The following is a 25,639-nucleotide window of genomic DNA, read 5'->3' as shown; positions in this document are numbered from 1 at the left end:
TCTTCCTATGCTCTTTGCTATTTCCCGTAATGATTTTCCTTGATTTCTCATCGTTTGAACAATTTTTTTCTCATCTTCGGTACAATGATGATTTCGTCCCATTTTCTTCAAAAGAGTCCTATTTTTTATAAAATTGTTGCTAAAATTTAAATTATACTTACTGTTTCACGTAAATAGGAACAAAAAATTGCACAAAAAAAAAATTGTATATAAACAAATTACAAATTACTGATGTGTATCTATTTTTATGAGCAAATAATTTTTTGTAATTCAAATAAATTCGTTTTTAAAAATCAACATGAAAGCAAATAGTTGCCAGATTTTTGACTGACATGACATTGCCAGATAGAAATTTTAATAATATGATGTATTCTTAACGCTTGCGAGGAAATTTTCAATGTTACCGCCATTTAAATTTTTTCCAATTAGGTGTATCTATTATTTTGAGCAGATGTGTATATATTAGTTCTAGAAGTATTTTTATCTGTATAATTAATATCCTCTAAGACATTATTGGTTATAATTTAGATATTATTTTTAAAATGTTCTATATATAAACTTAATTAAATGCTTAAAGTTACTTAAACATTTCCCCCAAAATCTATCTATATTTAACTAAAACCTATGTATATAACTCCCCCCCTTTATATTTTTAACTCATACATAAATATTTCAAACAACTACTTACACAATATCATTAATATTTAAAACCATTTTTAATTAGTTAATTAAAACACATTTCAGTTTTGTTTTTTTTTCTGTTTAGTTAATTTACGTAAAACAAATTTTAGTTATCTAATTTCCTGCTAATTTTATAAGTTTTATAATAAACATTAAATTAAATACTTTTTAAAAACTACTACAAAACTCAAATATTCAAAAAAAACCTTAACATCAAACACCAATATATTTTAAATTTAATTGAATTGTATTTAATCGGATGTTTAATAAAGAGCGCCCTATCCTGTTATTGGGAAATTAAAATCTGTTAAAATAACTTTTAATTCCGCTTTAAAAATTTAATTTTGAAATCAAATTAAATCATATTTTTTTATAGTTTTTGGTTCAAATGTAGTTGAATGAAGAATGTTTCTTTTTTTCTTTTAGAAATAAGTAGCAAAAATAATTTTACAAAATATTTATAGTAGAAAATAATGAAATCATAGACCATTAAATCGTTTATTAAAATTTATATTTTGTAGTTTGTTATGTAGCAAAAAAAATGCACAATTCATATTTAATTCATTAATTATTTTTCATATTATTTTAACCTTTTGAAATGTATGAAAGGGATTACATCATTTCCAAGATACTTTGAAATTTACCTTAATTATTTAGGTCGTCACCTTAATAGAGACAAATAGTTATAAAATCACAGAAGATATTTTCATTTTTATGCAGAAGTCGTACCAGTAGTCTCTATTCGACCTTACCTACTTCCCAGACGTCTGTTGTTGCTGGTTGCGATCGATAGACTATCAATCGATTCCCGCCAGATACTCTGGGTGTATCTGCAGACAAGAAAAAAGCTTCGTAGTTTGTGTTTGTCTGGAAAAAATATATAAAAATACTGACATTTAGAATTTCTAGGATCTTTTTTGGATCGGATGGTATGAAAGGCAACAATAACAATAGCAGGTGATCACAGCAAGGTGCATATGGCATACCTCAACACTTTTGAGTGTTTTCAGCTTTCTCGGGTATGTAAACCTCAGACATAACCTTATAATAGCGACGTATCGGAGGTATTATCCAAGTTCAGTATATAATCTGAACAATGAACCGATACCTAGCTCAACCTAATATCGTAAAGCTCTTTTACAGTCTTACTAACCTGGGGTTTATCACATGGTACCTCAAAGCCTTCAGCGCCGTCCAACTGTCAACACAAAAAAAGTCACAACCCTCCTAGTGATGTTCACCGTTGTTAATTCTGATCTTATCAATACCGCCAAGATCACAATATTGTCGGGAAGTCTATATTATATTTTAGTAACGGTCTACATTATGGAGACACCAGCTTCTGTGGCTATCGCCATCTTAGATCCCTTTTTAAGATCACTATTGGGATACTTGGTTTTTGCGAAATCGAGTATAGATACCGTGTTGTCCATGATTCCCGGATATATTACGTCGTGTTCAATTTCGTACCAAATATTCGTATGGACTTCTTAATTGGCTTTACGAAAGAAAGCATATTGACGAATTAAGCGTCTTGCTGCCACTCCTGCTATATGAAGATACCTTATCGGGTATCTATCCAATCTCATAAAAACCAACCATTAGTAAGTAAAGGTATGACAATCGTTGTGAAAATTAAATGGTTGATTGCAGGCCTTAGTTCCTACTATTCAAATCCTGCAGGCATAATAGGCGTTGAGTACCTTTATCAATCTTTCCTGGAAGTTCCTTCTCCAATATAATGTACTATCTACAAAAATGTTTAAGTATTTTGCCTCGTCCTCTAATTATAGACCCATACCTCCGATTTTCGGCATATTAACCCTCTACACCGTGTAACTCCTGGTAAAGAATATTAAATCTAACTTCCACGAGTTGTCTCTCAGTCTTTTACTTTTAGCCCAGGATGAATGTCCCCCGTCATAACTACTGTTTTATGTCCAATTGTTACAAAAGTTTTCACGATAACGATGACCGCATATAGACAATGATCCTTTGGTCAGCTTTATTCTTAGACTCTCCTCTCGTAGAGTCGAATTAATAATTCTGTTGCCAAGCATGCAAAATATCCAATTCACCAGGATATCCTGGATCCTAAGTGCCTGTAACGAATCCCTAATTTTCAGTATCTTAAAGTTAAAATATTTCAAATATGTTATCGCTGATTTCCAGCAATTTTTTTGATATTAATTCTCGTCTTCATATTGTTATGTTGGACCAATATTATAAGATCAAAATTAGTATAGAAATGCTAAATAATTATAGTAATTTTAAGCCAAATGATCTAAAAAATAATTCCGAAACCCTCTAAGATCAAAGAGGTTCTTGTTTAGTTTCGCAGAACGCTCAAATAAACCAGAAATTTGTTATACTGGCCAGGATTTATATGATTCTAAGAACCTCTAACGAACCCCCAATTGCCTCTATCTTAATGTTAACTTATGTGAATGATGTGATCGTTTATATCCAGCTACTTCTTTGATTGACTTTGTTAACAATTTCCTTCTTTACATTGTAATGTTCGACCACTATTTTAAGATAAAAGTTAGTATAATGCTAAATAATTGTAGCAATTTGAAGCTATTGATTTAAGAAATGATTGTAGATGCTTGATTTTAATTAATCTTCTCAAATCTCCCCATGTTCTGTTGGCACTCCTTTCTGCAGTTTCGTGTTTCGATATTTGGGTACTATTGACGAAGTGCTACATTTGTTTTATTGACGCCTGACTATCAACTGTATAGGAAACAAAACCCAGATAGTTTAAACAGGTTTCCATGGGTCCCATGGAGATATTTGGGAAATAAAGGATCCGAAGAGGAAAGCTATATTCTCTCAACCACACAATTCGAGTTATCAACCAAACTATCGATCTGCATGTCCGACTTCGACAGAACCACCTTTCTGCAGTTCCCTGCTCCGAGATTTGAGTACTATTGACCAAGTGCTACATTTGTTTTGTTGACGCTTTACTATCAACTGTATAGAAAACAAAACCCAGTTAGTTTAAACGGGTAATCAATTCTCCCGTTATGATACCTGGGAAATAAGGCGTCTCTCAACCAAACAATTCGAGTTATTAACCAAACTATCGATTTGCACGTCCGACTTCGACAGAATCCCCTGATTATGCAATATAAAATCACCCAGAATTATGAATCTTTTGTCAGTAAGGGCCATGCTGTGGCAAAAGTGGTGCACCAGCCTCAACTCCTCTCCCCCTGATTACAGCTGCTTCAGAAGTCTTTATAATGGAGTTTTAATCTCCACCACATTCCTTGGTCTATGTGGAGACAGTGATATTTAGGCTATATTGACCTTTCCCGTCGCACAGTTGATCTTAAGAGACCATTTCGCTTGAGCGCAAACAGGACTCATTGAATGCACGTTGAAAGCGGTATATAAATCAATCGGTCAACCTCAACATCCAAGAGCAAGGCTCACCATTTGGCCAGTGAATCGGCACTACAGTTCAGGTACATCTTGGTATGCCGGTACACAAAATATTCCATCTCGTCTACGTGTAAAACTGGACCAATAGTTTGCACGTCAGTCAATCGATCAACCTCATTATCCTAGAGCGAGACAAATTAATACGCAATACAGTTCAGGGTCTCCTTGGATCTGATACATCTTTATGTCCCTGTACACAAAATATTCCATCTCGTCTACGCGCAAACCTGGACCAATGGTTACATAAATCAATCGGTCAACCCCTACATCCAAGAGCGAGGCTCACCATTTGGTCAGTTCAGGTACATATTGGTGTCCCGGTACACAAAATATTCCATCTCGTCTGCGCGCAAAACCTAGACCAATCGTTTGCACGTTGAATGCGGTATTTCAGTCCAAAAAAGTCCAACTGCAAAATGTTTCGCAATCTCGTTTAGAGATGCCCTGTATTACAGGACAAGATTTGATATCGTGCAGACATCCACAAGAGATTTTAGGACGACCTGACTATGAAAGTAAAACCGAATATTCTAACCGTATACTCGGTCAAACCTCAGTCAGAAGAATACTTCACTGGTACGATAGTCTAATTGATACTTGCGTTCCAGTACCTGCATTATAAAAGCCTAACCCCGCAACTCACCCTCGACTTGGAGCCATCAGAGAAAATTTTTCTCTAGAAGACCAAGAACAAGGCTCACCATTTGGCCAGTGAAGCCGCAATTTAGTTCAGCACATTTTGGTGTCCCGGTACACAAAATAGTCCATCTGGTCTAGACCAATCGTTTGCACGTTGAAAGCGGTATTTCAGTCAATTGATCAACCTCATTTCACTAGAGCGAGACAAATTAATACGCATTAAAGTTCTGCTACCCCTTGGTATGCCGGTACCCCAATAGTCCAACTGCAAAATGTTTAGCATTCTCGTTTAGAGATGCCCTGTATTACAGGACAAGATTTGAAATCCTGCAGACATTCATAGGCGATTTTAGGGCGGCCTGACTATGAAAATAAATCCGAATATTCTAACCGTATTCTTGGTAACACCTCAGCCAGAAGAATACTTCTCTGGTCCGTTAGTTTTTTTTTTAAGAGAAGTAACACACAGGCAATTAATAAGCCTATAATTAGTTGTGTTACTTTCTTTGGAAAGGGGATAGATTGTAGAAGGAAAGGTTGTGAATAGAGGAGGAGAAAAGCTTTTATTGACAACTCTGCAATTGCGCTTTGTGTTTGTTATTAGTGCAGGTTGCTGCGACTCTGGTGGTGTGATGGCGCATTAGTCAAGCCAACAACCTTTATTTAATTATTTTACTTCGGTGTCGTTTTAATGTTATACCACCGAAAGAGGGCGCTGTGATACTTGCTTTCCAGTACATGCATTATAAAAAGGCCTAACCACACAATCTATCTTCGACTTTGAGTCATCAGTTAAATGTGTTCTCTAACCCCCAGTAACACGAAGTCTGGTTATGTTTTAACTAATAGTTATACTGACAGTTTTCATACAAAAATAATTTTAACCGACAGTATAACTATTAGTTAAGGCATAACCAGACTTCGTGTTAATGGGGGTAAAAGAGTTAATATACCTGCATTTCGTCCATTGAAGTACTCATCGTAGAAAGATCTGGGTTATTGCACATTCAATGTTCTGTGGGAGTTCATTAATTCATCCCAATATGGTTACATGAACAAAGTTCCTCTGGTTGCATACGCCATAAGGTCACTAGGAAGCTAGTTCAGCAGGGCAAAGGTGGCCATAGATACAAAATTAATTTGGGAGCATATTGAGACCATAGTTTGCTGACCCCTAAAGTACAGAAAAAATTAATTTGGGAGCATATTGAGACCATAGTTTGCTGACCCTTATGTCCCCCCTTGGATTGTCTTGCTGGAATATGACCCCTGAGGTACCTAAAATATACAGCTGTGATTTGACCCTGAATTAGATAGAAAACAAATCCTAGCAAGTAAATCTATTAAATGATTTTCTTTAGAATAAACTTCCAAAAATCAATTTGAGAGCATATTGGAAGCATGACCAATCTGAGTTCCAGGATACACAAAATGTATTGCTTTCATTTGACTCCAATCCCAGTAAATAGATCTTAAAAAAACATTTTTTTAAAATGAACTTCTTAAAATTAATGTGAGATCATATCGGAACCGACAACTGGAGGTCCTGATGTCCCCTATGAGGTACACGGCACATTGAAAAAAGATTTCTCCGATATTTAATCTCCATATTTAATAAATTTTAAATTTCTTGTAGGAAATGGTGTACTTACATTTACATTTGTAATACATAATTTATTTTTCTTTTTTTTGGTTCTCATCTTATAACCCTTTTGTTTTAAAAATTTCATTTGTAGAACCACCTCTTTTTATATAGTATAAATAAAGTTTGCAATTTGTTGTTGTTGTGATTGTGATTGTTATAATTTCGTTAAAAAAAATTTTACAAATTGAAACCATTTATTTCTTACGTTTCATTTTATTTTTGTAAAATAGTTAATGTAAAGTGTGTTGTAATTTGAATTTTGATTTGCCAACTTAAAAAGAAACCAAAAAATATATATAAAACAAAAGAAAAGAAATTAAAAAAATTAATTAAATACTGTTACAAAAGTTCTTGAAAATGTACAACTTTAACCCCCCCACTTTTTCCTTTAATTGTTTTTAAACGGTTTAAAAATTTTGCAATGAAAAAAAACAAATAAACCTATAAAATCGTATGCAATTGCAACAAATTGTTTTGTTTTAAACTTGTTTGTGAAATATACAACAAAAATACTACTTAATCTCTAATATATAAATGCAACGATTAATTAACAAAAAAAAAAAAAAACTAAAAAATACCCAACAGTGTAAAATAGACAAAAGCGCCATCTACAAAATAAATGTTTCCAAAATTCTTTGACTTGATATTTCAGTCACGTTATGCGTTTTCACCACAGGACACAGATTTCACCTCATCGTATCCAGGTCCCTCAGCAATGAATCATCGCGGCGGCCGTGGCGGTGGTTATAATGATTTTTCAGGTGGCGGCAGTGCCATGGGCTCCATGTGCAACATGGCACCGGCGATTAGCACAAATTCCGTGAATAGCGGGGGCGGCGATTGTGGTGATACACAGGGCTGCAATGGTACCAATCTAATTGTGAATTATCTGCCTCAAGATATGACAGACCGTGAACTATATGCATTATTTAGGACGTGTGGTCCTATCAATACATGTCGTATCATGAAAGACTATAAGGTAAGGTTTTTCAATTATATTATATTTGTGTTATTTAAATATGTTTAGAGTTTCAAAATGTGTGTTGTGGAATATTGAAAATACATTGATTACACAAGTAAGAGAGCTATATTCGGCTGTGCCGAATCTTATATACCCTTCACCAAATTATACTTCAAAATACAAATTTTAAATATTTTTAGGTAAACAAAATTTATTTTTTTTCCTAAGTTTTTTTTTCTAATTTTTTTGGAAAAAAAATTTTTCGATTGTAATTTAAAATTTTTTTTTTAAATTTAAAATGTTTTTTTTTTTAATTGTTTTAAAAAATATTTTTTCCGATTTAGACCCATTATAGGTCCTACTTAATATGGTCGTTGCAAAGGTCTTTGAAATATCTATCATTAGATATCCATATTGTCTATATTAATGACTTAGTAATCCGGATATAGGTCAAAAATCGAGGTTGTCCTGATTTTTTTCTCATATTTCAGCCATTTGTGGACCGATTTTGCTGATTTTAAATAGGAAAATTCTCGAAAGCATTCATTTTTTTGAGAAAGAATTTAGGAAAAAACCAGGACAACCTCGATTTTTGACCTATATCTGGATTACTAAGACATTAATATAGACAATATGGATATCTGATGATAGATATTCCAAAGACCTTTGCAATGACATATATAAGACCATACTAAGTTGGACCTACATTGAGGTAAAATCGGAAAAAATATTTTTTAACCTGAATTTTTTTTCAACAAAAAAAATTTAATTTTTAAAAAAATTTTAAATAATTCGAGAAAAAAATTGTTCCAAAAAATAAAAAAATTAATAAATTTTGTTTACCTAAAAATATTTAAAAATTTTATTTTGAAGTATAATTTTGTGAAGGGTATATAAGAATCGGCACAGCCGAATATAGCTCTCTTACTTGTTCTCCATTTTAATTATTGAAATTTATCTTAACTAACTCTACTTTAATTAAAAATTCTCTGTAAAATATTTTTATGTTTTTCTATTAGAATTTATTAAATATTTATATCTTAAATCCCTTGATTATAAGTTTTATCTTTTATTTTGCTTTTAAATTATATTAAAACATCGAGTAAATCTTATTCTCTTCAGATTTGCTTGTCATTTTTTTTTTCTCTCAAAAAAAAAATATATCAACTGTCAACAATATTCTATGACACATACATTTTAGCACCGACATTAGTGTCAACATCAAAATATTGTCTACATTATTTATTTTAAAAGTTCACCCAGTACATTTTGAAAGTCACTATGTTCGCGCAGGTGAAATTTTGTTTATTAGTAAAAGGCTATGCACAACAAAAACTGAACAAGATTACTTTAAATGCTAAAATTACTTTAACAAAATTGTGGTCAGGAATTCGATTAAATTTAAGGTTATGCATTACTTTTTAGTCCAATAAGATCATTGATTATGGTATTGCACTATATATAAATCAGTGGCCCAATCGAATAGCCAGCATGACCGTAAACATGATAAACGACCTGTAAACAACACGAGTATCAACAAAGTTCACAAGAAACAAAAATCACAATAGCTTGTCACATAACAACAGAGAGAGAAAGTGAATAACATGATATTATGATCCTTATTGCATGTTCTCTTTATGCCGGACACTGCTATAAATAGTACAACAATAAACCAGAATCGTAAATGTATTTTTGTTGACATCTTTGTAAGAGATTACCCAGTCTGATGATTGAAAAGAGTGCTGTTTGTTCATAAAGTAAACAGATATAAACGCCAACCCCTTGAACTCTCGAAACCAGTTCTAAAGCAGGTTAAAATAACCGAACAATTCTTTGGAATTCTACTCACCACAGCTTTCATGGTTTAGACTGCATGAGCGTCCAGATTAAAAACGGTGTACTACTCCACTACCCTCAAACAGTTTTACTTACGATATACATTATAGGGAGGTATTCTGAACTTTAGCATAGGGTTGCTAAATCAATCTTCTACACAGAGAAAACAGATTCGTAATAGCAAAGGCATTTGTTGCCAATCGAATGATTCGGTTGCACACATAGAAATTTTCGGTTCTAGCAACAGAAAATCATTGGATAAAGAAGAATTTCGATGGAAGCAACGAAACTTTTCTTACCACTTCTAAAATTTTGTAGCCACAACTGTAAAATTTGATCAGTATGGCAGAATCATTCGATTGGCCACCAATTCAGTTGCTATTACGAATCTGTTTTCTCTATGTTTGTTTCCCAATTTCTTTATGATACTAATACTCCAGTATCTTCAAACGCACCATACGCAAACATTTTATTGGGTGTATGACTTAAAAATGTGGGATTTTTTTTAAATTTATAGCTATTATTTTGAAGCCTTTGTACAATATAAATTTATTCAAAGTATTGGCTATTGTTAGCTATGACCTTTTCCCATCTTTCTGCCAACATATGGATTACGTGCCAAAATAACTGTTCATCATTTTAGGCCAAGAAATCAAGACAATAATGAATACTCTATTCCAAAGTGAAGCGTATCCCAGAAAGAGTGTTCTGCATAGATCGAAACAAATAGTAGTCGTACGGGGCACGGTCTGTACTATAATGCGGGTGAAGCAAAACCTTCCAAACACTTATTTCTAAATAGTTTTTAACAGGTATTGTTACATGTGGCCGAGAGTTGTAGTGATGGAATATTACGGTTTCATGTGTGGCCGCATATTCTGGGCGTTATTCGGCCAATACTCTCTTCAAACGAATCAGTTGCGTTCGGTACAGTTTCCCTGTGATGGTCTGGTTAGATTTCAGCAGCTCATAATAGATAGGACCCTTTTGGTCCCGAATCTCTTACGCTTCGGATTATCGCAATGGATCTATTTTTTATCAAAAGTACTGATTCGGTGCAAAAATTATTTTCTTTTTTTGGGTTCAAGCATAATTTCGGATATTCGTCGTCTCTCAAAGTCTCTCAGCTTCTATTCGTATGGTACCCAATTTCCCTGCTTTTGAATGAATCCTGCTACTCCCAAACGTTTTGAAATTACTGCTAGAATAGTTCCCAATGATTTTGCAAGATCTTGTTGAGTTTGACAATAATCTTCATGGAGTAATGCCTCCAATTCTTGATCTTCAAACTTTTTTGGCTGGTATGGGTGATCTTTGTATCTCTCGCACGTTAAAACCATCACTTTTTTTTCAAATTAAAGAAGTAAAGCAAAACTTCTCGCATATGACGATTCGTTGTTACAAAATTCGACATTTTTGAAGCAAAAAGAACCTTGTTGTTTACACTGTAATGTTCAATAACTAAGTAGGAATAAATGACAGATTGGTATCCTTGAAAATGACATATAAGTTATTAAAAACAAAAACCGCATTCAAAAGATTGCAAATTCCGAATTTGAGAACATTTTTGTCGTATTTTCAATTAACAAAATATCTCTCATGATTCCGAAACTCCCGATCACCCCTTTTGAAAAATTCCCCGTTTTCATATAAAAAATTTATAGTTTTTCGTTCTCCTTGTTAAAAAACTCGTTGGTCCTTCTTGCATGCCAGACGACGGACGATGGTATCAAGCTCTACGCGCGTATATCTCTCAAAGCTGTGCTTAAGATTTTGTATCATTTGTGGATTGACTGCTTAATATAATCCTTTCAAAGCATCCCATTACAATTGCTCGATATCGAAGCCCATTCTTGACCATGATAGGTCAATGTCCCTCATGGGGCTATCACGGGCTAGGCTGCGAGCTCTGATATCAGTGCTTACTGGACACTGCTTGATTGGTGCGCATGCTAGGAGACTGAACACTCCATACAACGACTTGTAGAAGTTGCCATGATGAAGACGAAGAGGAAACTGTTGAACATCTCCTCTGTCTTTGCTCATTTTTGCTCTGCCTACCTGATCTATCTGCTAGGAGACTGAACACTCCATACAACGACTTTTGTAGAAGTTGCTATGATGAAGACGAGGAAGAAACTGTTGAACATCTCCTCTGTCTTAGCCCTGCTCTATCGGGGGTTCGGACTGCGACAATAGGTAGTCCATTTTGAGCGGCCTAGCTGATCTATCTGCAAGGAGACTGAACACTCCTTACAACGACTTTTTTAGAAGTTGCCATGATGAAGACGAGAAGGAAACTGTTAAGAATCTCCTCTGTCTTTGCCCTGATCTATCGGGGGTTCGGATTGCGACAATAGGCAGTAATTTTTTGCTCGGCCTAGCTGATCTATCTACTGTGGATGTCAGGAAGATGGATTCGTTCATTCGTGCGCCAGGTTGGTTCGGCACTGAACCCAATTCCGACATGTAAAGGACCTATAGAGGACCTGAGTATGATCCTTAGGGTATCACAAAGGGACCAATTTATGGACACAAGTGAGCTGGTTAATACTAACCTAACCTATTCCATTATAAGAGCTCTTCGACCAATTACTCGATTTTGCAAACAAAACGTTCGATTGTTTAGATTAAGAGGACGTCTCATTCGGCTGAAATCGAAAGTTACAACATATCTTTAATTTGAGGTCAAACTATATCATAGCACTCTGTTGCAGTATTACTTTACAATTTTAAAGGAAATTTGTCGGAAAATTCTTCCACGCTACAAATGCAACACAGCAAACTGTTGATCGCAAAGCATTAAGTGTGAGAAGCTGTTGCAAACCCCAAATAAAGGAACCATATATATTCGGATGCTAGTTTGCTTTAAATTCCTGAATCTATTGGACTTTGTAAATGAGCGATCCGAAATCTTCTAATTTTCCTCAGATCAATATTACCAAATTATGTCGAACATTCTCAGTTATATCAATTTCGGCATCAGAGCATTAATTTTTGGCACGGGTAAGTTCAGCGCTCTCCTTTGACCGTCAGCATGACATTTCGATATTGGCTTCATATTTGACAAAATTTTGTATTGACCAGTTACTATTTAAATCAAGAGTTATGCATCCTAACTCTTCATACCTCACTTAACGAAGACATTCAGTCAAGAACATTTAAATGGCTGGGTCATACATTGTGAAAAGGCCAGTGAGCTAACAGTTCATTGACCCACACAAGACATGGAATACCTGCCAATACTTGGAGACAAATCGAGACGGAGATTCAACAACTTGGAGAGAAATGATATTACTAGCAAGCGATATAAATAAATGGATGAAATTAGTGATTTTCCATTGGGAATTAAAAGGTAAAGTCTAGTTAAATGATATAATGTCTTTACTATAAACATCTTCTCTAGAAGAATTGAATCCAACTAATCTGCCTTCTACGTATACTGCGAATATACCTATCGCTAAAAGAAGACATTCAATCGAACATGTAAATGTCTGGGTCATACAATGAGAAAAGGCCAGTGAGATAACAGTTCATTGACCCACATGCTCCAGAATACCCGGAATACATGCCAATAGTTGGAAACAAATCGAGACCGAGTTTCAACTACTTGGTTAGAATTTATACTGCTAGCATGCGATAGAAGTAAATGGATGAAATTGGTGATGGTCCTACGATCCACTGGGAATTAAAAGGCAAAATATATAAAATATTGAGGGTCCAGTTAAATGAAGGTTAATGTTATGCTAGAAGAATTGAATCCAAATAATCTTAGAAAATATGTGCTATTTTAGGTATTAACAACTAATCTCATTTTAAACTAAATTCCCAACTGTTCAGATTTTGTTGTGCTCCGCCTGTCTACCTAACGAAACTTATTTAAATTCTTTAAATATTAAAATAATTTTTTTTTTTATTTAATTCATTTTCTCCTCCGTCTTTTTCAAATTTTCCTACATCTACTCACTCATTCGTATAACAAAACCTCCATTGTTTTTGTTATCTCATCACGTTAAATTTAACAACCTGTGTGTTGGCTGACTGGCTGGCTGGCGGTGGGTGTCCTTTGGGGAATACAACCAACCATAACAACAATAAACTGAAATTGCAACAGACTGGCTACAGTTTTGGTTATGCTTTTGTTGATTTTGCTTCCGAAATTGATGCCCAAAATGCGATCAAGTCATTAAATGGTGTTACAGTAAGGAATAAACGTTTAAAGGTAAGTTTAAATCCATTCTTACTCCTCCTTGTACTTTTAAGTATTTTTGTCAGTTATTGTAAGTATTTCCTTTTGGTTTGTATATTATTTAATTCAATTGTGCAAGTAGTTTCTTTTTTTTACAATATAAATGGTATAATAAACCGGTAACACAAAAATTGATTTAAATTTTTAATTGAAATCAGGTTTATTCAACTTCCGTTTCCTTTTTTTTTGCATTCTTATTTTAACATGGTGTGGGTTGCTTGATTGGCACAAGGACCTGCTATAAAGGAAATGTATTTTGCTGTTACATGCACCTTTACATTGTTGTTTTAATTACTTCAACTGATGATGGTTCCCTTTAAGTGTCTGTCTGTTTTACAAATTTCTTTTACTTTTCTTCAACCTTGTGAACCTTATTCTTTTTATGTATTTTTAACATTTCGTCTACAATATTCTTGCCGTTCGTCGTTATCCTTGAGTATTTTATGTTTAAATGTTCTTTATTTTCAGTTTTTATTTTTTAATTTTTGCCAGGAGTGAATTTTCTGTTCTGTTGTTTGTTTGCAAGTGAATTTTATTTAAACATATTCTTTTCCTGTCTTGTTTTTTTATTTTTGTTCTGAAGATTGTATTATTCATGGTGATAATAAAAATGAAACAGATAATATTTTTGGGAGCATTCACTATGATGAGATGAGGGTTACACTTAGGGAAAAATAAGGCATAAACGTTTTTTTGATACTTGATAGAATCAGCAGTTTTCCTGCTTTCTTTTTTTCTCCATTTTCTCAACATGATTTTTGAACTGAAGCCTTTTCTATCCTTGTCAATGGATATCTGAAATCTTTTCAGCTTCCTCCAATTTCTATTTCCTCCTTTTTCTAAACATGACTATTGATAGATTCAGCAGAGTTTTCCTGCTTTTTTCTCCATTTTCTCAACATGATTTTTGAACTGAAGCCTTTCCTATCCTTGTCAATGGATACCCGGTATCTTTTCAGCTTGTGGCAACATTTGTATGGGTACTAACCATACAAATGTTGCTCCTTTTTCTAAACATGAATTTACTCCTTTTTCTAAACATGAATATTGATGCAATGCCACCTTAAACAGACACTTAGTTGATAAGCCCGGACAACCAAGATACACAATGAATCTCTCCTTGTCGATGAATATCCAGTATCTTTGAATGAAAGTGGAATATCTAAGTAACAATAAAACTGGCTTCCATCCTTTAGGGAATCCAAATTTAACTTTTGTATTGTTACTGGACTGGGTTAAGATCTCAGACTACAAGTGTTCAAAAAGTTAAAAAATATAATATGAAACGTCTTGGGAGCATTTTACTATAGGTTTGAGAACGAGGAGGAAGGAGAAGGTCAATATTCGATCCAAACTTTTCAATAACAATTTGAAATAATTTATTTATACCAGTTTTAGAGCATGTTTCAGCTTACGTTTTAGTAGCCCTGTAGTACTCCTTTTCCAAATCAAACTTTCATCATCAGCTTGAACCAGAAAAGTGTGTTTTTATGGAAGTGTTTTTCAAATTAGTTTTTAAATATTTATTAGTTTTCTTATAAAAAGATATAGGTCCTCCTATTTGAGTTATGCTACTCTAAACTTGTTACTCTTTTGACTCGGTATTCTCCAAAATTGTTCCATAATACTGGCCGTAATCCGCTTGTTGGCCTAAACCGAAACCGAATATTCAGATGATCTCTTGATTTTATCCTTCTTTGTCTCACATGTATCAACGTTATAAGACTTATTTATGACATGAGTACAATACTATGATTCAGTCGTGAATCGGGCACTCCAGGTTCTCTGAGCTCGCTTTTTGAAAGGCACGATCGATTCAGTTATGATTTCAAAGGTTAGAAATATTCACAGAAGGATCTAAGAGATAGATATAGGCTCAGGAGCTAGTATCGTCATAGAAGCTTGATACTCTGATGTTATATATATTTCACGACTGCAGCTCCATCCAAGCTCAGATAATGGAGGTGTTTAAAGCCTTGGAATTGATAACGGCGAACGTCACTAGGGGGTAGATGTAAGAGTCAAGAGGCGCCGAAGGTTTTGGGGTGACATGTACAACAAGGATATTGGAAATTGTAAAGGAGCTGTACATGGACTGGTGAATAATTACAATGATAGGATATGCTAGATACCGCGGCTCTGTAACGTACGGAAAAATTTGGTGGCGGACGATCTTGCGTGGCAAGGTTCTAGACTGATCTTAGAGGTGTAGGAGATTGGGGTTAAATCTCCTATTTGTAACTATTATAGTTTAATATCTGAAAAGAACATGGATGCTATCAATCGATCAGTACGGAGTGCCAGCTCTCAAGAGCCATATAACCTAAATTGTACACATCGAGAACCATAATGCTATTAGGATTAGACAGCTGGAGTTTCAGGATCTTTACAGATGTTATCATACCTATAAAGATCACTGTTCAATATCGGCAGTAGTAAATGGAACAAAAGCACTCCTGATTTTTATAGGATGTTCAAGATTTTCATAATAGTGATATTATGGAACATATTAGCTGTCATTGGCGAAGGCCACAATACTGTTTGAACTAACAAATATTGAAGATTCCAAGATATTACTGGTTGTAGACTGGTCATTATCTTCTGTTTCCTTAGGGGAATCGGGTGGCTTAATGTGTGACATAAGTATTAAGTTTTAGCAAAAATAAAGCTAATTAAACTTTCTTTCCTTTCTTACCACTCTTTTCATGCTGAAATTTCTTCTTTCACTATGAACTTTAGGGTTTCTCCTAACTTAAGCTGTGACATAACTGTATTGCTAAAATCAGCCCTTTATTTACATATCAGCCCTATCTGGTTCCAAAATGCAGTTCTACAAACTTTCACGGTACAGAGAACGAACTCGAACCTCACTATTCTGATAAAATATATTGGATATCTGAGATCCCGGGTATAGATAAATGCAGGTTGATTAAGTTATAATAATTATTATATTTATACCCTTCACCTTCGTGAGAAGGATATATATGAGTGTGTAATTTCCACAATATAATTAGCCTTATAAGGATTAAGCCATGTCCGTCTGTCTGTCTGTTGAAATCAACTTTCCGAAGCCCCCAAATAACTTACATACGATTCATACATCAATATCTCCGGAATTCTTCCGGCTCGGTTGCTATTTAAAACCGAGAAAATTGGTCCACAAATGGCTGAGACATAAGGAAAATACCAGGATAACTTCGATTTATGACCTATATCTGGACTAAGTCATTCATATAGACAAAATGGATATCTAATGATAGATATTTCAAAGACCTTTGCAACGACGTATATAAGACCATAGTAAGATGAACCTACAATGGGAAAAAATATTTTTTAACCCGAATTTTTTTTCATCAAGTTTTTTTTTTGCTAAATATTAAAAAAACAATAGAAAAAAAACAAAAAAAAAATTTTAAATTTAAAACAATTGGAAAAAAAATTACAAAAAATTTAAAAAACAACTTTGAAAAAAAAATCTTGTTTACCTAAAAATATTTAAAATTTTTATTTTGAAATATAATTTGGTGAAGGGTATATAAGATTCGGCACAGCCGAATATATAGCTCTCTTACTTGTTTCCATTTAAAGAGTGTGTTAGAAAAAACTTATACACATTATTCCAGCCAAAACTTAACCTTGGGCCAACAAATTATTTTTTTTAATAACTGTTATTTCGGACAAAATAGTCACCGAAAAAAAGTACGTGAAAAAAATTTAAAAAAAAAATTCCAATATGGAATTTCATCGGCACACTGTTTCAAAATCCATTAAACAGTATAAGGAAGACTTAAACATTGAAACAAAACCTGGATCGGGAAGAAAAAAAGGTCTAACAGATATTGGTAAGGCAAAAGAAGTCGAACAACTCTTTCGAAGAGCACCGAACACTTCTATCAGAAAATCAGCTCGTAAAGGTAAATGCTCTGATTCTTTTGTGAGCAGAGCCAATGCTAATACTGGGTTGAAGTCGTATAAAGTTCAGAAGGATTCTGATCTTTATGTCTTAAAGAACTTGGAAGGAAAAGAATGAGCGAAAAAATTTAAGTCAAATTTTCTAAAAAAAAAAATACATCTTTTTTGTGTGATGGATTATGAAACTTATGTACTGACAGACTTTTCACATCTTCCGGGTCAAGATTTGTAATTGACCCGGAAGATTAAGTATTAAATATAGTATTTTGCAAAAACGTTATAAATTCACTTCGAAAATTATGTGGAATGTCTTATTTATATTTATCAGAAAATACAACGGAATTTGTATATGACATGTTCTCGATCTACTTGGTTGTACCACCAATTTATAATTTCAGACCATCACGAAATATTGGTCAAAAGTTTTAATTTTCATTAAGAAAATAATATTTCTTTAAAAACTTCATTATCTTGCAAGCCGACAAAACAAACTTCGGTTTAGTCGGTACAGATACAAACTTGCTGAATTTTAATAGATTTGTCTTATTTTCATTGAATTTAAACATCTTTAAAGTGGAAATTCAAGTTTAAATCGATATAAATTGTAAAAATTAAAAACTTGGTAAAAATTAAAAGGGATTCCAAGAAGTTTCCTGATTTTAACATTTTCAGTAATTAGATTTTAAAAGATCTTTAGATCTTTTTAAAAGATCATCCAGTTTTGAAAGGAGATTTTAAAATTTCTATTTCATACTCAGTTGCTACAGTCAGAATGAATGGGAAATTCTCTTTAAAATGTCAGCAGTTTACATTTTTATGTGTGTTCTTAAAAACATTATTTTTCTAAGTGTAATTTTATGCAATCCATCTTATTGCTAGCAAAACCTCGTATTCTTCATTTTAATGTTGGTTAATTTATAAAAATTTATGAAGATTCTGTTTTTTTTTTATTACCATTTTATTGCATATTTCATGCATACAGATTTCGTTACGAATTATTAACATTTAATTATGTGTAATAACTTCCTTGCTTGAGATGTGGATTAAAAGACACAATTCACGATTTAAATTAATTTGAAATTTCCATATTCAGATGATGGTTTACGTGTGAAGTTAATAACGAGTATTTTATTTTGTTGGCTCTTTTACTTATTGCAGCTTTTGCTGATTTTTATTTAAGATTTAAAAATATATCTCTGAGATGTTTGAATGGATATCTTACTGATTATGTGGGAATTGTGGGGGCTAGGAACTTGCTTAGACTCTTTGAGTCTTCTCTGGTAAGACGTAAGCGGGTAGGTCACACGAAAATATTGTACAAGGTAGATCTAATTCATCAGGTTAGCATACCTAGTGGGATTTCGAACCTACTTAGAGTTCGGAATTTCACCCCTAATTGTTTTTCCAAGTAGGGATGAGTGGATTGGATCTGATTAGCTGTGTCAAGGGGATATAGTTTTCACTGATGGTTCCAAGATGGAATCTGTCACCGAGGCGGATGTTTATGTAGTAGAATAAGACATCAAATTGTCATACAGACTTCCAGACGAATGCAGCGTCTTCAAGGCGAAGATCCCAGCGATGTGGAAAGCCACAGACTTGATAAGGCCTCAAGTCACAGAGAGGTCTGTAGTGAAAATTTATGAAGATTTTCAAGCAGCAGTGAGGGCTTAGAAATGTCATATAGTACACTCGATCATAGTGTTGAACTGTAAGAGGGCTCTAGAAGCGTTAATGGAACTGTACGCAATCAGGTTGTGTTGGTTACAAGTGCACTGTAACATACAGGGAAATGAGATAGCAGATGACCAGACAGGGAAGTTAAACCTCCTATAGTATGGTCTTCAAAAGATTCCGGGACTACGAATCCATCCTGGTGTAGCAGATGAATTGCAGGGTGTGCAAGGCTATTTGGTCAAAGTTGGATGCAAAGGCAACCAGAATATTAATTGGGTTGGATAGGAAAAGTCTCAGTTTTTTAATAGGAGTGATAACCGGTCATTGCTCAATTGGAGCCTTTCTGGAATGTGCGTGGATATTGAGGAACTAGATACAGTAGAACATATTCTTCATAACTGTCCTAGATAACAGGGTATCAGTCAATCTATTAGGCTTTATCAGAGGAATTTTAGGTAACAGGTCTCTGAGGATCCCAGTCTATACTTATTTCCTGTCCTTTTTAGATTGGAGTTTCACTTTATTTCTTTTCAATTCATTTCTTCTCTTCACATCTACTAGTTCACGCCTTTTTCTATTTCTAAATTGTATCAAAATGTATCCTATGGACTTTCGATTCGAAGTATATTTCTTATAGTACACACTCCTTCAAATCTATCTATTTATCTATCTTACTGTAACAAAGTCTGTTTTTGTGTTAAGAAATTACATCGGATTGTAATTCTTCACATATTTGGGAACACTTTCTCTAAACTTATTTCGATCAGTAATGACATTTTGCCTGCAGTCTTTTTAAGCTTAACGACGATCAATGCTTTTCATACTTTAGTCCTTCAAATCCACCATTATCAAATATTCAATTTGTTCTTTATTCCGCATAAATATATATTGTATTACGGACGCGGTCATTAATTCTCATATTTAAGAAAACTAGTTTCCATTACACTGTGTGTAATTTTTTTACACATGGAAATATAACCATATACGGACACCACTGTGTGATAAAAGACCAACAAAAAAAGACCCGTGTCTTCCAGTTTTGCCCAAAGTCGTGCACTTTTTTTTAGGGGCCCCCAAAGATGTAATTTTTGCAAAAAAAAAAGTTATCATTTTCTCAGGCTCATATCTTGCAAACAGTTCGAAATTTTGATTTACTCTCTGAGGAAAAGTTATAGCCCTTCTCATAAAGAACGACAATTGTGAACATATAAAATCAAAAAACTTCATCTTCAAGATCAAAAACGTAAAAAACTTAAAAAATCGATTTTTTTTTACAGTTTTCCCCTGTTCAGGTCCATAGGTAGTAAACTGTTCAAAATTCAAGGAAACAATCAACAACAAAAATGTACCTAAGATCTCAATAAACAACTTTCTAGAACATATGAACTTCCTAGGAATGATTCTTAATACCGTTTAGGTAACTAAAGGAATTAAACTATTAAATTATTATAAACTAAAGCATACTTTTAGGCAGCTTTAAAAAAATGTAATTCTAAATTTATTTCGAAGTTTTTTGCGATTTTGATCTTGAAGATGAAGTTTTTTTGATTTTATATGTTCACAATTGTTGTTCTTTATGACAAGGGCTACAACTCTGCCACAGAGAGTTAATCAAAATTCCGAACTATTTAAAAGATATGTGTCTGAGAAAATGAAATTCCTAAGTAATAAAAAAGTAAATTCAATATTGACCTTTTACATACACCATTTTATCATTAGGGCTTTTAAATCTAATAAATTTCATAACATAAATCATTTGTCAAAATTCCTTTAAAATGTCTAGGGTATGTTCAGTGGTTTTCAATCAGTTGGATACGTTAATATGTGGGTTTAAAATGCTTTTAAGCAGACCTTTTTTTCTTAAATTTCATTCACTTTTACACCTTCCTGACCAATTTTTCCTTTACTACCAATCAAATTAAATATTTCTGCTTCTATATGATTCTGTGTTTTCTGTTTGTCTTGCCAAAACAAAACATTTACCCAAAAAAAAAAACTTTCGCTTACACATTTTCACCTTCATCAATCATTTAATTCAACGTTTATTCAATTATACACACATTTTCCTCAACCCCCATTGTGCAACACTGTAACTACTACTTTTGTTATTTGTCATCCTTCAAAAATTGTTATGGCGTCCCTGTCCACGTCCACTCGTGTGTGATTGTTTGTATGGTGGAAAAGCAAAACTAATTAATCTTTCTTCTACAACAAACAACTACATACTTATTAGTCTGCTGTTCCATGGAGCAACAAAAAAAAAAACCCGGGAATAGCTACTTTAATCACTTTTCTTCATATAAATAAAATTGTGGGTGTTCCAGCAAAACATTTAGTGTAACTAGCAGTAGTTTGCTTTCCCTTTAACTTTTAGCTTGTGTTTATTTTTTTAAGCTTTAACAACGTAACTAAACTGAAGTGTAGTGTGGAGTAGAGTAGAGTGAACTACTAATTACTTAAATTGTCACGCTTAATGGCAGCCAATTGGCTACACATTTCACCTGATGTATCACATAGTTCAGTGTTAGAGTGAAGCTACGTGAACATTTAAACATCAAAGACGTGCAATGAATTTGAAAGATTTTTTTTTTCGAAAAAAAAACGTGCAAGAAAAGTGAAAATAAGGAAAATAGTACATTAGACAGACGATTTTCCAATAGAGAAGAATGTTTAAGATAATAACAACAAATTGGGGGATGACAGTTAGAAACTGAACTCAGAATTTTTAAAATATTTACAAAAAACTATTAAAAATTAACATTTTATGTAAAATTGTCTATAAAATATTTATGAGAATTATTACACAATGTGTCTGCATCGTGTCTCAATTTATTCTGTAGCATTTTGTATACAAAGTCGAGACCTGAATGACTCACAATAGAGGTTTGCATTAAGATTCGCTTGTTCAGGACTTCCAATATTATTTTGTCCTGGTTCGTTAAGATCTTGTACAGGCTCTCTGCGCTTTAAGTTTTTTCCTTGCAAAAATCATAACGTTTGAACAAAATGAGATAATCAAAAAATTTAAAAGGAATATGATAGATAATTGTCCAGCCTATGAAATGAGTGTTGGAGAGTGGTTCTACGCCTTTCAGGTGCCTACTTATGGATTCGCAAAGTGGAAATTTGTGGAAAAATCAATTTTATGGGAAGTAAAAAAAATATTTTTTAAAAATTTTTGATTTTTATGTTTCTTTTTAAATTTATGCTTTTATGATTTAAAATTATTTCAGAAAAGATAAAAAAAAAATTTTTTTCTTGGTTGTTTTTTCACGGTTATATGTCACTTTTGGAGCCATGTCTTTTTTCAAAATTTTATCTCTAGCAAAAAATGGATCAAGAACGGTCAGCTGGAATTTTTTGCATTAGGTAAAGGAATAATCAAAGAACCTATTTTGAAAATGTGGCAAATATAGATATTGATAGTTTTTTTTATTTTCCATCAAATTGGATAGTTGGTAATTATCGATTTACCTGGACAAAAACAAAGCATACAGTACAATGTTTGTTTATTCCTTTCTTAATAAATATATCTATCAATGAAATCAAAAATAATGACGAACCGCTACATAGTTTTCGACATATTGTATCTGAAAGTGGACCAAATTACCTAAAAATGGTCAGTCAACTTTGAAGGGCTATATCTTCTGAACCAAAAATCTGATTGTTGGACAATTTACTGTAAAATAGGTTTATTCAATATTTTTTAGGGGCACATGTAATTTTTGATTTTTGCAATCTCACTTGTTCTACGGGCGCCACTGTGCAACGGCCGAATAAACTCAATCTAATATTTATATTACCAAGATATTTATGTAACTCCCTGAAAGAGAAAAGTGCAAAAACTTTTAAGCCGATTACGTGATAATGCTGGGCACCAGCTGCAAGTGAAGGTGTCCTATTCTTCATCATCATACCATCTGCAAATATCATCAAGCAGATCACTTAAGACCATTCAAAACTCATCCTATTATGATACCCGAGAAGTAAACAGCTGGATACTTATTCGATATTCGTTGTTTCCGAGGTTAAGCAACTAGATTCTGTAACTCATCTAAATAACTCTTCTAAACACGAGTTTGAAGAGTTTTGAAGTCAGCTTCTGCAGTATGTGCAGAAGCTGTGGAAACGAAGAAGAGGCATGTGCTCCAATTATGCAGTGTTCTGTAATAAAAGATTCGTCTTGCGGGCCACGTCGAATTCGCGATAACACAGGTGGATTCATTAGTCCACCTGTTTTGTGCTGTGCAAGGGAAATACCTGAAAAGGGATCAATTGCCTCACCATCATCATTCTGCTTCTATCAAATTCGTCTGCTATACAATTCAATCATGGTGTCCAGGCAACCATATAAGCTTTATACTAGAATGTCACGCTATCTCATTTAGGGATACCCGGCAATCCTCGGTTAACCTAGATGTCGTGAAGACACCCGCCATATGCTGCTAGTAAATAAATGGTTACCTCCAGATATTCGATAATACCACAGACATGTACCCCTATAGCGAATCAATATTTCACATGAAATATGTTCCCTTTTCCCATTTTTCGTTCATACACTTTGTTCACGTGAAAAAATTCACCATGTTGTGAAATTTTTAGATGGAATTTTGTAAACAATAAACAGCTGTTATGAACAAAATCAACTATTGTGAATGAAAACTTTAGGGGAATATCACGATAGCAATTTTCCCTTCAAGGGAAATGGATATTTCATGGGAATATAAATTTCACATGTTTTCATGGTGATTTATTCACGTTTTATGGCTATAATATCCGCCTGAAGAGAGAGCAGTGCAGATGTCTTAGGATGAAGTAGGATTTTATTCCATAGTTCTCGATATAGAAACCTCTACCGATCCTGGAACCGTCAGTATATACCCTTATGACATCATTAGGGGGTAGAGTCCTCACAGCCATATATCCCTATTTGAAAATATTATATGGAATTGCATATCAAAAAATGGTTTTACGATGCAATAATCGACATTACTAAGGATGTGCCCATGGTATGGTATGATATTCAGGCAGCCGTCCAAAACCTTCGTCTCGTACAGCTCACTTGGGTCCAATAATCGTTCCCTTTGTGATACCTGAAGAAGAAAAATTAAAACAGAAAGAAAGAAAAGGGATATATATAGATTGAGTTATAGTGAAATTTGCAAGAGTAGACTGTAGATAAAAAAAGAAAAGAAGGAGGAGAGGAGTTGAGAATTCAAAGAATTCGAATAACGCAGACCATCATGGGATGGTTGTTGGGTCCCTAAGAGGTACAATTTGCATGTCCGTTCTTATCAACCATCCGCTTTCCCTGATAAAGGTGTCTATGCACCTCAATTCCTTCACAGATAACCCGGAAAAGGTACTAAAGAATCGCTCACCTAAAAGCCTGGCACGTAGATCACCCAGTGCCGGACAGTTACAGAAGTGTAACTGTCCGGCACTCTTCCTCATTCTGACAACTTCTAAAGAAGTCGTGGGATCCTCGCCACCATGGATGTTCCCATAGTAGTCAAATATCCAGCAGACCACGTGCAACCAGCATTCAGTCTCACAGCAGAGTTGAGAACCATTTGTATCACCATCAAGTCAACTGGTAACCAGTTTAAAATTAATCTTCATTAGGAAATATTTAAAAATCATTATGTCTTGCAATAATAGCTAAATCAAATTGCCAATTCAGATTTACTCCTGTTGCCCATAGATTCCCAAACTGATTTCGTTTCTATACATCTTGGAGAATTAATCTTTAATGTGTCAGCATTGAGTCTGAATTTATTCATGATCGCCTTGTAAACTAATCCATCCTTATATTCGATGTCTGTATCAAGATCCTCTCCGGCCCGTGCTAATTCATCCACAGCTTCATTACCATCAATATTATTGTGAATTGGCGGTTTCACTACGTTTTTTCCGTTAGAAACTTGTAGCTCTCTGCGACAACGGCTGACTAATAGCCTTAATAGCAGCCCGACTATCTATAAATATGGTGATATGAGTTGCCTATATCGGCCACACAGATCATGGTCTAGCTGCAAATATTTCCGCTTCGAAAATATTGCATTAGTTTCTAAGTCTAGAACTATATCAAATCCCCAATGGTCTTAAATAAAAATTTCACTTCTAGCTCATTTTCTTTTTTTTAATCGATCGGTAAATCCTTCAATCTGAATTATGTTTTTGAATCTGTAGACTTCAAAGCAGGAGTGCGTACGTCCACTATCGTCAACATACAAAAGACTATAGATATCCAATAAATTAGTTAGTGGCTTAAGTCCCAAAATTTTACCTAAAAATAACTGACACGAATGCATTACCACATACACATTTATCTTTCCTTCTGATTAAGAGTCCATTGTATATTTACAATCGAAAATCAAAAATTCTTTTGTCAATATTGAGATTTTCCCCCAAGTTTAGAGATCCTGAATTTCGGTATCCTTGTCCTGGAGCTTACCCTTCCTCTTTCCTTCAGATTAAGAGTCCATTGTATATTTACAATCGAAAATCACAACATCTTTTGTCAAGATTGAGATTTCCCCCATGCTTAGAGATCCTGAATTTCGGTATTCGGTTTTCCTGGCGC

The 25,639-nt window shown here is 33.8% G+C and overlaps 2 protein-coding genes across 3 annotated transcripts in view; both read left to right on the top strand.

Annotated features, from left to right (window-relative positions):
- Positions 1-25,639, top strand: part of LOC135957022 (putative uncharacterized protein DDB_G0290521) — a 160,808-nt gene that overhangs the window by 5,170 nt on the left and 129,999 nt on the right. The window lies entirely within an intron of this gene.
- Positions 1-25,639, top strand: part of LOC135957023 (sex-lethal homolog) — a 176,746-nt gene that overhangs the window by 134,392 nt on the left and 16,715 nt on the right. For both annotated transcript variants that reach the window (XM_065507678.1, XM_065507679.1), the window contains exons 4-5: positions 7,095-7,397; positions 13,330-13,437. In XM_065507678.1, coding sequence (XP_065363750.1) covers positions 7,095-7,397; positions 13,330-13,437 — 411 coding nt within the window. The remainder of the gene's footprint in view (positions 1-7,094; positions 7,398-13,329; positions 13,438-25,639) is intronic.

Source organism: Calliphora vicina, chromosome 4 (genome assembly GCF_958450345.1).
Source record: "Calliphora vicina chromosome 4, idCalVici1.1, whole genome shotgun sequence".
NCBI lineage: Eukaryota > Metazoa > Arthropoda > Insecta > Diptera > Calliphoridae > Calliphora > Calliphora vicina.
The sequence above is the reverse complement of the archived record's forward strand: the minus strand, read 5'-3'. Positions and strand labels throughout refer to the sequence as shown.